This window comes from Zootermopsis nevadensis, unplaced genomic scaffold, assembly GCF_977971745.1.
Source record: "Zootermopsis nevadensis isolate Lab colony 2312 unplaced genomic scaffold, Znev_1.0 Znev_ptg000002l, whole genome shotgun sequence".
In the NCBI taxonomy this organism is placed as follows: Eukaryota; Metazoa; Arthropoda; class Insecta; order Blattodea; family Termopsidae; genus Zootermopsis; species Zootermopsis nevadensis.
The window spans coordinates 15214382-15228978 of NW_028259134.1; the positions used below are offsets into that span (position 1 = coordinate 15214382).

At 38.8% G+C, this 14597-nt stretch overlaps 1 protein-coding gene across 13 annotated transcripts in view; it reads left to right on the top strand.

Moving 5' to 3' along the window:
- The window catches only part of LOC110839908 (band 7 protein AGAP004871), a 76906-nt gene that overhangs the window by 23359 nt on the left and 38950 nt on the right, over window positions 1-14597 (top strand). The window contains exons 1-2 of one of the 13 annotated variants that reach the window (XM_022084497.2): window positions 4615-4763; window positions 9861-10015. The exons of 10 other annotated variants lie outside the window; for them this stretch is intronic. In XM_022084497.2, the coding sequence (XP_021940189.1) occupies window positions 9922-10015 (94 nt within the window). In that variant the 5' untranslated portion in view covers window positions 4615-4763; window positions 9861-9921. Of the gene's footprint in view, window positions 1-4614; window positions 4764-5840; window positions 6009-9860; window positions 10016-14597 lie in introns of those variants that run through there. 2 more of the 13 variants (XM_022084495.2, XM_022084506.2) reach the window with 2 other exon arrangements.

Genomic DNA, 14597 nt, shown 5'->3' on the forward strand with positions numbered 1-14597 from the left:
GGTATAGGTTACACGCTGTAGGTATTTGGCGGATGTGTTGGCGGCACGGCATTGTGTTCGGCTGTGTCGGTTCCCGCGACTCCTAGTCTAAGCGGCACAGTCGCCAAATAATCCTACTGCTCGTTCTTACATAAAAAAATATTTTTTTCTAACGAAAATTCTGTTAATTTCTTTTCTCTCCCATACAAAACAAGGAAAAAAATGTTTTAAACCTGCAGAAAGGAAAGAAAACAACATAGGGCTGTGACATTAACCCTACATATGTTACGAAGAAGAAATTGCTCGTAAAACATAAAGAAAGAAAAACAATATTAAATTAAGATGACTATTCTGGGATGTTACGCCGTGTAGTCTGGTAGACGTTTACTGACCTTTCGGAGGGTCCTTGCTGCCTCCGTCATCAGGCCGATGAGTTGACTTTTCGCCCGGATTATGGAGGCAGAAAGCACCTCTGAAACGCCGGTAAACTTCTACCAGACAACAAGGCGCAACATCCCAGAAGAAAGTAATCTTCATACTCGATGCTGTGAGAACATGAAATAAGGTAATGAGGCTTTAAATTTAAAATTACGTTGGGATTTCTTTATACAGGAATAAGATAATACCATGAAAGATGTTTCGATCCTGTAGAGTGGGTAGAAAATTCTATGGGTATTAATTAACACACAGGACTGGGACGTCCATGGAAGCAATGCATTGAACATTTTGCATGTCGTTACTACGAATTTTAAAATGGAACAACTTTTAACACGTTTCATAGTTGAATTTTAAACTTTCTTAAAATGAAATCAAAATCAAAAACATCGACAACCAATTCGGTCAAAGCAGTCTAATCCGCACTGATAATATTTCGTCTCCTGCCAGTCTCCACTCAGTCTTTATCTTCTGCCTGCCTTTCATCCTGACCACGTGGCCCATTAGTGATCCCCGTACCACAAGTTGATAACCATTGCGAGGGTCGAAAATGTGCAGGCAACGATTTTTTGGCGACACGCGCTGTGCGCGTTCTTTCTGCACCACAGGAAGTGGCCTGTCGATAATCGGAAACGGGGTAATCGGTATTGCCAGAATCACGTGCGGTAGAGTACATTGTGACTTTCCTCCGCAGCTTTTAATAGTTTATCGGAGGTTGACGTCATCACATTCTCTGTGGTATTTTCTCTTCTCCACATGTATCAGTAAAATCAGAGTTTATAAGAATAATCATAGATGATACATTAGTCAGTAGCTGTTTGTGTTTTCCCTGTGTGTTTCTGCATATCAGAAATGTCACTTTTGCCGTTTAATGATTTCTTTTAAACGTTTTTTTTTAATTCTGTGAACGGACATTTTGCGTTGGTCGACACGTATCAACACGGCCATTTGCTTCTAGACCTCTTAAGTGGTAATTTCTCTTCAAGTTTACGCGAAGATAAGCTAATGACCGTGTTTACAGTGCTAATAAAAACCGGTTTGTGGCAAAAATGTTGGGCGAAGTTCATACCTTCCAATTCGTGCTACATTTCACGATCATGTCTTACTCAACGGAAGACTTATTAAGGGCAAGTTTCGTGACCATCAGGTTAAGCCTGGCAAGTAGCCCGTGTACACGACACCCCCGTGATTTTTTGTACGTCGTCCATTGTCCCATTTCTCTCGTAATTGCATTATTATTATCCGTCAGATAACCCAGGTTAATAAACCTCTGGGTTTGGGCATTGACTAGATCGATAACGAAGAAAATGTACTTGGACGAATCGAACGTCGTCATTAAACGGTTTCTACCCCTGCTTTTCATTCGTGAGATCTGTGGTTCGAATCTCGGCTCCAAATCGGATTTTTCCTGCCCGAAATGTTTAGTCCTCTCCTCCGGTCCTTGCAAGCCAATGCAGGCAGATTTTTTCCGAGAAAATCTAGGAACATCAATGATGTAAACTGACCTTTCACAATTAAAATGTTTGGTGGAGAGTAACAATTATGCAGTTCGTCATTATTAAATTTCCTCTTTTATCCTGTGAGGTGAAGATGACTGTCATCTGGATTGTAGCGCCGTGTAGTTTTCCGACGTTTCAGCCATTCTTGCTGCCTCCACCGTCAGGTCGATTGCCCTGATGGTGGAAAATAAAACTATCTTCATAAATCCCGCCGTGATAACCTCCAATCCTATTATTTCCTCACTTTTAGCTCCCAGCGTATTTTGAGTACTCCGTACCGATTTCATTGCTTCGAAATTCAGAAAACAATTGCCCCCAAATTAACACAAACCATTTGGATTTAGTCCGTCGATGTTTCACATCAAAGTACCAAACGTCTTTTAATGGATGTCTCGTAGCCGTTGTGTACCTGGGGACGTTGATTGTGTAATTATATATAGAAGCATAATCTAAAATATATTTACAGACGTCTACGTTTCCGTGTTAGATATTTTGACTTGTGTCACGCAAACAGAAGCGTGCAGATCTGGGTTGGGGCTTTTGACCATCGGTCGATAACGCAACAAACATCCATTGCTGGCCACGTAAATTAATTCCTCAGTTCAGATACATGAGGATTCGTACATGAACGAAAGTACGCTCTGTGTGCAGAGTCAAAGGGGATGTTTTACGTACTGTATTAAAATGTTTCCAGAGGAGAAAGTAGTGGCAACATAACATTTTGGTAGATTAATTTATATTGACGATGAGGTAACTTATAATAGAATTATAAATTGTAGTGATGCTGTGGAATTAAAGACTGTAGGAGAATGTGTGTGTGTGAAACGAGTTGTAAATTAATGGAATTAGTAAGATAAGATATGAAGGGTAGTTGACATGTAACTGGGCGTAAATTAATCTTCTTGACCTCTGTTAATGCTACTGAGACAGGTGTTGTTTATATCACTCTTTGGTTCAGCATGTTCCTGCTTTTTAAGCTTAAATCTACAATATTTTTTGTGAAGACTTAACTTAAAAACACGAGTCTGTACGTAGAACATAGAATAACTGGACATCTTTAAAGCTTTTATATTTGAAACATTTCTCTGTGTGGCAAATATTTTAACGAAATACAAGAAAATCTTCAATGATCCATAGGCTGACAATTAAATAACAATACTTACTGCATGAAACCGAGTCCTTCAAGAGAAGCTAACAGTCGCTCAGCCACTGAAGAACTTCCCAGTAATTTATGGAACCCGAAAGTTCATTACCATGTTCACAAGAACCTCCACTGGTTCCTATCCTGAGCCAGATGAATGTAGTTCATACCACCCCGTTCTATATAACATTGCAATAATAAATATGCACTTTCATGATTCCAGTACAGTCCTTTGACTTAAAGAACTGCAGATTTCGCTACATTTGTATAAGCTAAAACGATAGAATAGAAGCACTAGAAAGAAGAATTTGGTCTGAAAGTTTCTGACGTTGGTCCGTTTTAATCCGTAAAATTTTTTCTTGGGATTTTTCCATTGCCCGAATTTTCAATAAAATTATGTTTTGGAAGCTATACTCTGCTTCCATCTTCATGATAAAAAGGAAGAGGACAGGAAACCTATTTGTAGGACCCCTTGGTTGAGTTAGATTTGTTTCCTGTTTGAAATTGTGTCGCATTTGTCATACGACCGAGTGCTAGCTAAGCTTCGTGCGCAGTATGTATGCATCTGGACTATGATATGATACTGTCATCCCATCTGACATTTAATGGACTATCGCAGCAGAATTAATGCTGACGAGAAACATACTCGCTTAGGCCTGTGGCTTAGCCATGTATTTATAGCTGAAGGCATTTTAGGTATTAGTGCAAATGCTGAACTCGTCATAAGAATTAGTTGAAAACCTTTTGTGCATGAACTCGTGTCCTTTTGCTCCCACGGATCGGGCCCTTCGTCCTGGTACGATTAACAATAAAACGCGAAAGAGTTCGTCCTCTGCACATTTGTCATCTATTGCCCATTACAAGATGGAAACATAAATAAGGCAGCAGCGGGACCCTGAGAAATACATGTACGCCCCGAGCGGTATTCGAATCCGTGATACCAGTATTTGAAAGGTCCAGGAATTTATTAGCCTTGCTCGAAATCGTCAAGGAATAATATGCTCGGAACGTGAAGAACCGGTCGTATTAAACTCCAGTCTGTACCCAACTTTCCGGACTTAACAGTACTTATATATCTGTGTATATTTGTCAGCGTACCAAATTTCAGACTTGCAGTAGTTCATGACTAGTGGCTTTCAACAATAATACTGTTACTTTACGTTTAAAAATTGCCTTTACATAGTTGAATATGTTTTAAAATCTGTTCCGCGCAACGTTTCTTGACCTTTCGTTAGGTGTCGCTAGTGTCTGACGCGCGACATGTCAGTTTTATTTACGGTGCAAATTTTAACAAGAGTGAAGGTAAGGACTCAATACGAGGGCTTAACTACGATACGCAGGACTGTTCAGTAAGTCCCTGCGTTTAAATTGATAATCCTGTGCTGTCATTAAGCGGCTTCTAGTTCTGTGTAGTGAGCGTCCTTGGGTTAATTACCCAGTACACGCTTGGGTCCAGTCCCGCATCTCAGTGACGTAACATTACAGTGGGGATAAAAATCTCCGTAGTCCGAAGGCCTGCGTAGTGGTGCAAATGTTCAGCAGCTAAATGCATAAAAGTTTGGGATTTCGCCGCCAGGTAACCGTTACGGCGTGAGTGAGTGTATCGGGAAGTGTTTGTGAATCTCTTCATTGGTTATAATACGGTTTGAAAACGGTTCAGAACACGGAGGAAACTTGTTACGTTCGCTGCTGTGTGTTATGGAAATATGGTTGGTCTATTGTCACTGTTTTTGTGAATATCATGACGCGATCATGACATGGGTTCTGGCGATGGCAGAGGGAGCTGTGGAGAGTGTGTAGCAAATTTACACAAAAGCTACGTCTTTAGAGACGAAATGCACTATACCAGATACATTACATTTTGACGTAAATACGTCTATATGGAAGGGTCAGGGTCATTCGGCAAAAAAGTGTGTAAGATCCGATAACAATGGTTACCTAGGGAACGTAGTGTTTACTCGGCATTGTTGTTACCTAGGAAACGTTACATTACATTACCTTACATTACTTTACATTACATTCAGCTACCACAGACCCATCTTTATTATTATTATTTAGTGTTCTGTCTGACGACAGTTCCATATGAACAGGATCCTTCCATCATTTTCTAGGACTGGGACCTGTTCATATACGTTCTTGGCAGATAATCCAGAAGTGGTTTGCCATTGCCTTCTTCTGTGTGAATGGAGTAATTGTTGGGATGCCACGGAGAAACCGGGGAAGCCCCCGGAGGAAAACTCCGTGTTGCCTAGACCACGGCCTTGCCCAACACAAGTTATAAATTCGGGCACCGCCGGGAATCGAACCCGAGACCCCAGGGTTACAAGGCCAGCGTTCTAACCGCTAGACCACCGTGGCTAGACCCATCTTAAGCGTAACTAATTCAAGTTAAATAATCAATGTCTTAATCGAACTTATCTCAATTGTAAAGCGGGTATAAAGGAAGTATTTAGAATAAAGCCAATATATAAACTTCCTTTCCATATAGACGTATTTACGTCAAATTCTCCGGAACTGTGGTTCCACTATCAGTTTTTTTTTTTACAATGAAATATCTTTGATCATCCAGATTGTATTTGTTCTAATATGTTGTGAAGTGTTGCCGTGAGTGCAGCAGACTCGCGCTGGAGGGTAGGGGCCGCTTGACTTCCAGGCTGCCTGGTCTGCATCTTTAGATGCTATACGAACTCCTGTGTGCATTGTTGTGTTACCTAAGAAACAGTTTAGTCATCTGTTTATTTCCATTGTTATGTTTGTTTAACTGCCGTTGACAATCGGCTTTCGAGTTAGTCTGAAAAGAGCTGAGCTGTGAATCGCTTGTAGGAAAAGTGTGTTGTGGAGTAGATAATTGTGTGCTGTAAAAGAACGTTTTGGTTTTGATTAAATTGATCGTTGTTGGAGTACATCGTGGTCTCTTACAATTGAAGCAAGTTTGCAGTCGGATCGGATTCAAGGTAGCTGAACCCAAAATAATCAAGGGTTGACAATCAAGGTCGTAATTACCAAACCCACGTTACAATATCTTAAAAAGTAATGGCATAGGTATCGTAGATGTTGGTAAGATCGGGTTACAATCACTCAGCGAAAAATGTTCTGTATTGAATTTGGTAGATCTATTGGGAAAGCATATTTGTTTATGTAGGATTTGAGGTTTTCACGGCGAGAGTCTGAAAATGGCTGTCTTCTGGGTTGTTGTGCCGTGTAGTCTCGTAGAAGTTTACTGACGATGAGTTATCGCCCTGATGATGGAGGCAGCAAGGACCTCTGAAACGTTCGTAAACTTCTACCAGACTACACGGTGCAACAACCCAGAAGACAGTCATCTTCATATTTGTTTAGTGGCCTGTCTTATGTGTACCGTTGTAATATGTAAACTTCTTGGAATACATCCGCTTTGAGGAATGTGAAAAAGATAGGGGGTAATATTTATATGGATCTTACGGAAACATCAGTATAGTGTCCAATGGTAGATACGTTCCATTTGTTATTTATTAGTGGTGTCGAACCTATAGGCTCTACTATTGTAGTGTTAGTTATGTTCTAAACTAATTCCTTCATTTTTATAAACGTATATACTACTTATGTCCACCTGTTTTGACGTAAATACGTCTATATGGAAGGGTCAGTGTCATTCCGCAAAAAAGTGTAACGAAAAAGCGACAGGAAAATGTGTAAGATGGTTACCTAGGAAACGTCATCTGTTTACACTAATTGTTACGTCATGTGTTTACTTGGCATTGTTGTGTTACATTACTTTCGTTATTGCGGAAAGAGCTGAGCTGTGAATCGTTTGTAGAAGAAGTGCGTCGTAGAGTAGATAATTTTGTGCTGGTAAAAACGGTTTACAATATCACAAGTACTTACCTTATATAAGAATTATTAAGAAATCTATTGTTGCATTAGTTTGTTGCGTCATACTATGTACAAGATGGATGACATTGAAGCTAAAAGACTCCATATCGCAGAATATATGAGACAGTACAGAAAACGTAAAAAAATAAAAGTACCTAGGAAACGTTACATTACTTTACATTACATTCAGCTACCACAGACCCATCTTAAGCGTAACTAATTCGAGTTAAATAAGCAATGTCTTAATCACACTTATCTCAATTGTAAAGCATGTATAAAGTAAATATTTAGAATAAAGCCAATATATAAACTTCCTTTCCGTATAGACGTATTTACGTCAAATTCTCCGGAACCACTATCACTTTTTCTTCTTAAAAATGTGTTTCATTGTACATAGTTCATTGGGGTACGGTAACGTACTCGATTGGATTTTTGGGGAGAGACGTATAATAGCAATTAAGGTTATCGAAGGAACATTTCCGTGTGTCTTATTATCATCATGTCGTCCTGCGTCTACATTACTAATTAAGCTGTATTCCTGATTGAAAATCCAGAACATATCACTAAGAAGCTGAGTATGATAAATTCTATAGAACTGGTATAAATAGAACACTGAGTAAACATGAGCAGAAAAACAATTAAGAACTCTTTGAAGCCGAAGCTCGTGTAAATATTTAAGAATTTAGTGCGTACCACAAACACATTCCCCCATTACAAAGATCAACTGGCTAATGATGTGTAAGGAAGAATCGAACGAAACCCATGGATTCAAAATGCAGAGTCACTGATTGTTAAATCAGGTGGTAACAGTGGGTTTTAAAGGATTAAATATATCTCACTTAGAAACATCAGGCGTATGATTTGAATAACACTGGAAGAACTTTGTATATTGTGGCTGTTCACATAGCCCATTTGATTTCTTCACTATTAAAATTAGCAGATATTCTGTCAGACCTATTATTTAAGTTTCCTCGAGTAGAATGCTATATTAGTATCTTCAGATGGGCCACGACCATTTTCTTCCAGATCTTATCTAATGCCAGCCCACCATTCATAACCATCTTTCCATTTCTTAAAACACTATATAACTCATGCATTTGAAGCAGTATCAGATTAGACGACGTGGTCGCGTGGTTGGCACTGATGCTTCGTATTGGGATGTTTGAGAGTTCAGATCTCGGACAGGCTATCTGCTTTACTGTCTGGGGTCTTTCGTGGTTCTTTATTTAGTCCTTCTAGACAAATACAAGTGTGGCAGTTTAAAACATGCCACAACTGCTTCCTTCTGTATCGTTTCCATTTTATCATTAGAAATAGCCCTACCATTGGACGCTGCATAACATCTGTAGTTGAAAAGCGTCGTTAATCAGGAAAAATCATAGTAAAATAGCCTGAGATTCGATAACAGTTGCGTCTAGGAAAAGGTGTACACACCCCACAACGAAAGACGACATTTTTATCAATTAAGACGGGGTACTGACAGGGTTAGGGGTTTAAATTATTTCCTTCGGTGGTATGTTTATGTAAGCTTTGTTCAAACACTGGTTTTTCATGACGCTATAATAGTGGCAGTTAAATAACTTCCGTCTTAATTCATGTTAAGTTATCAGTTATAATATCATCTAAATGGCGCGTATGTTTTGAAAGCAACTTATGAAGTTGTGTAACATTGCTGTGTGAAATGGTGGATATGTTTTAAGGCGTTTCTACCTTCCCGCCTTCAAGATGGCACATGTCTAGATATTTGCTTTGGCAGCAGAACTTTACTTCTAACATGGTTTGCGAATTTAAACATACAGTTTATTTGTTCTCACTTCGCTTAAGATATGTCATGCGAAACAGGGAACTCTTGTATCACAGAAGTTTTCCTCTTGTGCTTACTAAATAATCAGCTTTCTCTTGTCTATTAATCTCGGCAATTGTTTCTACTCCCAGTCAAAGTCAAAACTAGTTAAAGAAAACGTTATTTCACTAAATTGAGCTATTCTTGAAACAGATTAAAATGTTATAAACATTCGGAAGAAAGGCTAATTGATTCCTAAGAATGTGTGTACAGTGCATTAAGTATTTCTCTCTTTAAAACCTGACACTTTGATTCTTGTTAAGTTGTGAACCAAATGAAAAGGCTGTGTTTTGTTGAAGTAGTTAGAAACTGAATCCCGCAGAGATCCCGTTCAATCCCAGGGCAGTACTTGGGGGACTTGTAATACATAAGATTTCAGTGAGCCAGGTTCTTTTCCAAGTACTCGCACTTCGATTCTTCTTTGTCAGTCATCATAAAATTCTTTCTGATCTATGCATCTTATCGCCGCCCCTGAGATATGCAACAGGCCCAACCAGCCAGCACGTTACCAAAATTTGTCTTTGTTTAAATCTTCACATCTGACAGGGAACTTTTGTGGACTCAGAATGAGAAAGTTCAGGTACATTTTAAGGAGAGAAAGAAATTTAATATGACTGTCTCATAGAAATTAACTGACGTTTCAGAGGTGCTTACGTCATTATCAGGGCGTGGCCTCTTGGAAAATATCAAAGAAGACAATCATCATGCTGACCAGTCCACAGTTTGTATCACTTTATTTTATAATGGCGAGTCAGGCCCGGATTACTGGAGGGACTATGTTGAGATGTAGTTCCCAGATTCACCCTTAGAGCACCGGTTAAATTAGTTATAGTACACTTTTACGCTGGATGAGACGCGTTTATTATTCCAACTTCATTTCGCCACGAAGATCGAGCATAAAAGTAGAAACGCAAAATTGCATAAATAACATAAATTTGTAATATCAGATTCCAGAACCCCAGTAAATTCCAACTGATGCGTCGTGAGGACGAAGGGAACTTGCGCTCTCGGTTTAATCACAGCTGAACTCGTATTTATGCCATTAGCCATAATCCACACAGTTGGTCCTACAGTCCTCTATATTTAAGAACGGGGATTGAAAATTTTACAGTGCGGTTCGTTCTGTTACGTAATTACGTGGGTGTGTCAGTGAGACGGTGAATCTGCGAGAGATGGAGCTACGCGTCGTTACGACAGAGTCGACATCTAATCAAGATTTCTACGGAGAGAAGTTGTCGAAGAGAGTGTATCAGCAGGACGATGACGGTCAGTACACTCAGTCTTGTTGGGACATTCTTAAAAGTTCTAAAACCAAAACTGTAACTTGTTTTCGTTTGAATAAAAATTTCCTTGGATATTATCCACCGTCTAGTAAAATATAAAACGTAAAACGACGTTTCGGAGATAGGGATTAGCTCTATCTAGTGGGCCCAACTGTGTAGGAACCTGGAGACGGAGATAGAGTCCCATCTCCGAAACGTCGTTTTACGTTTTATATTTTATATTTTACTACACGATGGATAATATCTAAGGAAATTTTTATTCAAATGCCTCTTCACCATCGTCAAGAAGTTTTAGATTTGTTGATTCGTTTAACAACTACACCATATAAAATGGATTAATATACGCATCTGTTTTATTCCGAAAAAGGTAGTAGTAATCTAGACTGAGAGGGCGCTGAAGCCGAAGTGAAGTATAGCAGAGCAGTACGAAAGCTGAAGGGGTCGATATACTCCTTAGACCCTGCACGCACCACCGGTTTGGGCCGTAGCGGTTTTTAATTGAACGCACTGTTTCAGTAGGAAGCGAGCGCACTTGAAGAATTAACCACGTGCCGAGAAATACCTGTCACACTAAAAATTCATTTTTCTTATAAGTGCACCGCGTCATAATAGTTATTAGTATTAATGATAATAGTATCAGGAGAATAAACAATGTATCCGTTGAGGACACGCTCTCGACACAAGAACGTATTTAAATCGATAAAATATATTGAATTTAGTTTACTTCCCTTGTATATTTATTAGTGTTCGCTTGTCATCTGTCGTCTGCTGTTTGTAAACACTTTAATGAAGGTATTGAATTGAACTGAATTGTTACTGTAGTTTTTTGTGGAGAATATTTGGACCTAAGAAAAAGGAAGTGACAGTAGGACAGAGAAAACTACATAATGAGTAGCTTAATAAATTTTACACGTCACCAGATATTTTTATGGTGATAAAATCAATTAGGATTGGATGGGCTGGACGTATAGCACACATGACAGAGAATGCGATATGCGTGTAGTCATAAAACCTTGAAGAAAGAGAGTGTTTGAAAGGCGTGGGTCTAGATAGGAGTATAATATTAAAGTGAGCGTAGTCAATGGGATTTTAAAGTATGTAGTGTGTTCTGTTGGTTACGGACTAGTCCAGTGGTGGGCTGATTTGGACACGGCTTTCATAAATGGCATTTTATTGACAAGCTGAGCGATTTGCAGCTTTTTGAAGAAAGAATGTGTTATGTAGAGTTATTATTATGGTGCTAATTATACGCTATTGTTATAGTTTTGTTCTCTTACAAAAAGGGAGAAATGTTTAAGCATTGTCATTGCAAGTTGCCCCCTACGTAAAATCTCTTGGTTAGAAACAAAAGTCTAAAGTTTTATCGCATTAGGTTCTTCAGTGTGCCGTCATCTGTTCATTTGTATTTGCTTGCATTTGGTACGGATTTAAACCATATTTGTTTACTTCGTCTGGTGACTCTACGATCAACATAAAAAGTAGCTGAAAATCTACTGCCAACATACTAACATTTAAAAGAAAATGAGGAAGTCCAGAACGAAATTCGTTAATATACATTCCTTTTGTGAATATTTGTTATCCTGCCCGCTCGTATGCTATCAGACGAACAGTCGATTGTTTCTAAACACTCATGATTGATTAAAGTCAAGATACGGTAATGTTTTTCGTCATATAATCTCAATTCTAGATCATGGTTCCTTCTGCACTAAACGAAACTGTAGATGATTTTTATTTTCAGCGTAACTTCGTGATCTAGCTAAGGGAATGAATGAGTCGTAGAGCAGGCGCGCATTGTGAGCAGCATTTGTTTTGTAAAACTAATATAATGAGGCTGTCGGTCTGTGCACAGTTCACTTGGACCGACGTCAAGGAAAACACCTTTAGTCTATCGGTACCGAAAGCCCCGAATTACGGATATAATGGTTCTGTTTATGCGATACATATATAAACAACAGAATTATGATGCCATCACCATAAAGTCGACTCTGTGATATACGTAAACATCGCCATACTTTGAGATGGATCTGTTGGTCCATCGCTGGGGAATTCAGTGACCCCTTCAAATAAAGAAGGCTAATCTTAGGTGGTCGTTATTGAAAAGATCTTAAAATCTACAAGTCTTATATTTTCTGACATACTCGTTCACTCCACGGATCAAAATCCTTATTGAGAATGTATTAGTCACTTACGTAATCATAGAAATGCCTCGTCTCTCATGGAACCCGGACCGTGTTCTCGCTGCATCGCTTATGAGGCAAATTCAAACTGTACGAGACTGATAACGTTCTGCCTACGTGACATTTTAATCGTGTGTTAAAAATATATTTCCTCCTAAAATAGGCCATAAAGAAAGTTTTCTTGGTATTAACGTTTATTTTCACGTAAGATAAACTTTGCTGAATTAGTCTGTAAAGTCGGTGATTTATTATTATGCACAGCAATAACGGTTTAAATATAACACCATTATAAAAGTCGTTTCTTCAGTTAGGTTCCTAGGCAGTTAATAAATTCAACCTTTACACAGCCCCGGGCAAAATTTCGTCGATGATATTTTACGTGCCAGTTCTAAAGGGCTTCTGCTTGCGGGACAATGCCCTAACATTTTACAGATTGGAGTCGCTAAATTATAAAACTGATTATGATTGATAATTTTCATGCACATTCGTCTGTATTTGTGCCCGTAAATTATTTTATTGATTTTGTGTGTGTAAGAATGATTCAGTATTTATATGCAGATGGCTGTCATAACTTTTCGCGAATTATTGGCGCAACGACGTGTGGTCTGTTCGACAAACTCAGTAACCAGTAATTGAAACGAGGCGATGTTTCCGCTGTCTGTTCTGATATCATAATATTACGAGCGCCGTTTATCCACTGGGTATGGGCAAGACGTCATCCCGAAGCCTGCCAGTAGTTGGAACGTATTTCATTCAGTGGTTGTTATCATGAAATTGCAATTCTGGGAACTGTCGCTGCTTGCTGGTGAGTGACGAGATTATGAACTGCTTCTTGGTATAGAGGCCCTGACCCGACTATAAATTGCTTCCGGGTAGACTTTACAAAATTCTGATTCAAGACAAAAGACTGCCTTTGATTTTTAAGAGCTTTTAATAATTCGCTTTATTTTTTGGCAGCATTTCAGCAGAATTAGGTTCAGGTGCATATGAAATAATAATCCATACATGAATTATCCATTCTAATGCCAATCGTTACGTTTCATTTTCGGTTCAGTATTTCACTGTCTTCATATGAACTCGTGTTAGGAATAATATGTGCGTAACATAAATATTGTACCCACAGCAGAAGAAACAAGACTTATGCCTACGAAGCGCCTATTAAAATCGTTCTGCTTTTTCGCCTGTTTCTGAGTACGAATGAAAAATCTTGAGAACTGGTGAATGGGTTTACGTCAAATTGTATAGTGGGGAGATTACTGTAACTTGTCGAAACATTCCAGGTGGTAAAATTGGGAAACAATAAAGGGCTGACATGCGCTTTTACGTGCTAAAGTGACATGAAGGTGATCTCGGTTACCTTGGTTATCTTAGTTTTTAAGTCCAAGGTCAAATAGATGTGACCGCTCTGGAATTGTTACGTCCTGCATACGATACATTTCGTAATGTGTAATCGGCAAAATGTATATTCCTACACAGAACACGCCTGTCAGAAAACAATTGATTTCAAGGTCCAGTCCCGATTTAGTGGCTTTAATACGGATCATAACACGTGTCTCTGGAATTACTTGTAATATTTTGTACACCATGGAGTAAGGAATTCGTATATGAGAAACTGTCATGCTACTTTCGAGGACAAAAGATTTATCTGGCTTTAAAAGCTATCAGAAGTTGACTTCTTGTGACGATGAATGCCGCGATAAGATTTATACTTCATATATGTGGTTGAAGGCGTTAGAAGGTTTTGGTCTGTTGTAAATCTTGGAAATGATGTTGAAAGATTTATTTTTATGTTGTAGACCTACTTGAAAACAGATGAACGTCATTGTGATAAATGTTTCCATCAAATTCTTTTATAGTCTTTAAGTCGTGGAATGTGATGAACTGCGATATCTTTAGATCACCAGTAAATAATTTTCGTAAGGACTATTCGCAGAATTCATGAGTAAAATTTAAATGCTTCATTGCACACTGTTTTAGGAATAAACTGCACAAAATTAACATGCAGTAGCGACGTTTATTAATGAGTTACCGAACTTCCTCGATTTTAAAACGCCCTTATTTCCACTTATTAAAATTTCTGAAATCGGGGCGCGTCTTATGTTTGATGACGTCTAAGAATCGATGTAGCGTCTTTATTCCCGAAAACCTGTTATTAAATTAAGGGCGCGTCTTTCAGTCGATGACGTCTTACTGGGATACTGGGAGCGACACGTTCTTCAAGTGCCTGAGCACTGCTGGTCCCAACTTTTCGTTGACTTCATCTATAAACATTTTGGTAGGTTGTGTTCTCTTCGAGGTACGGACTGAATTCTAAAATATGATTTAGACTTGCGTCGGCTTCAGAGGGTTAATATATGTTTCCTGTTGGGCTTTCTTCCAAATGGAAAC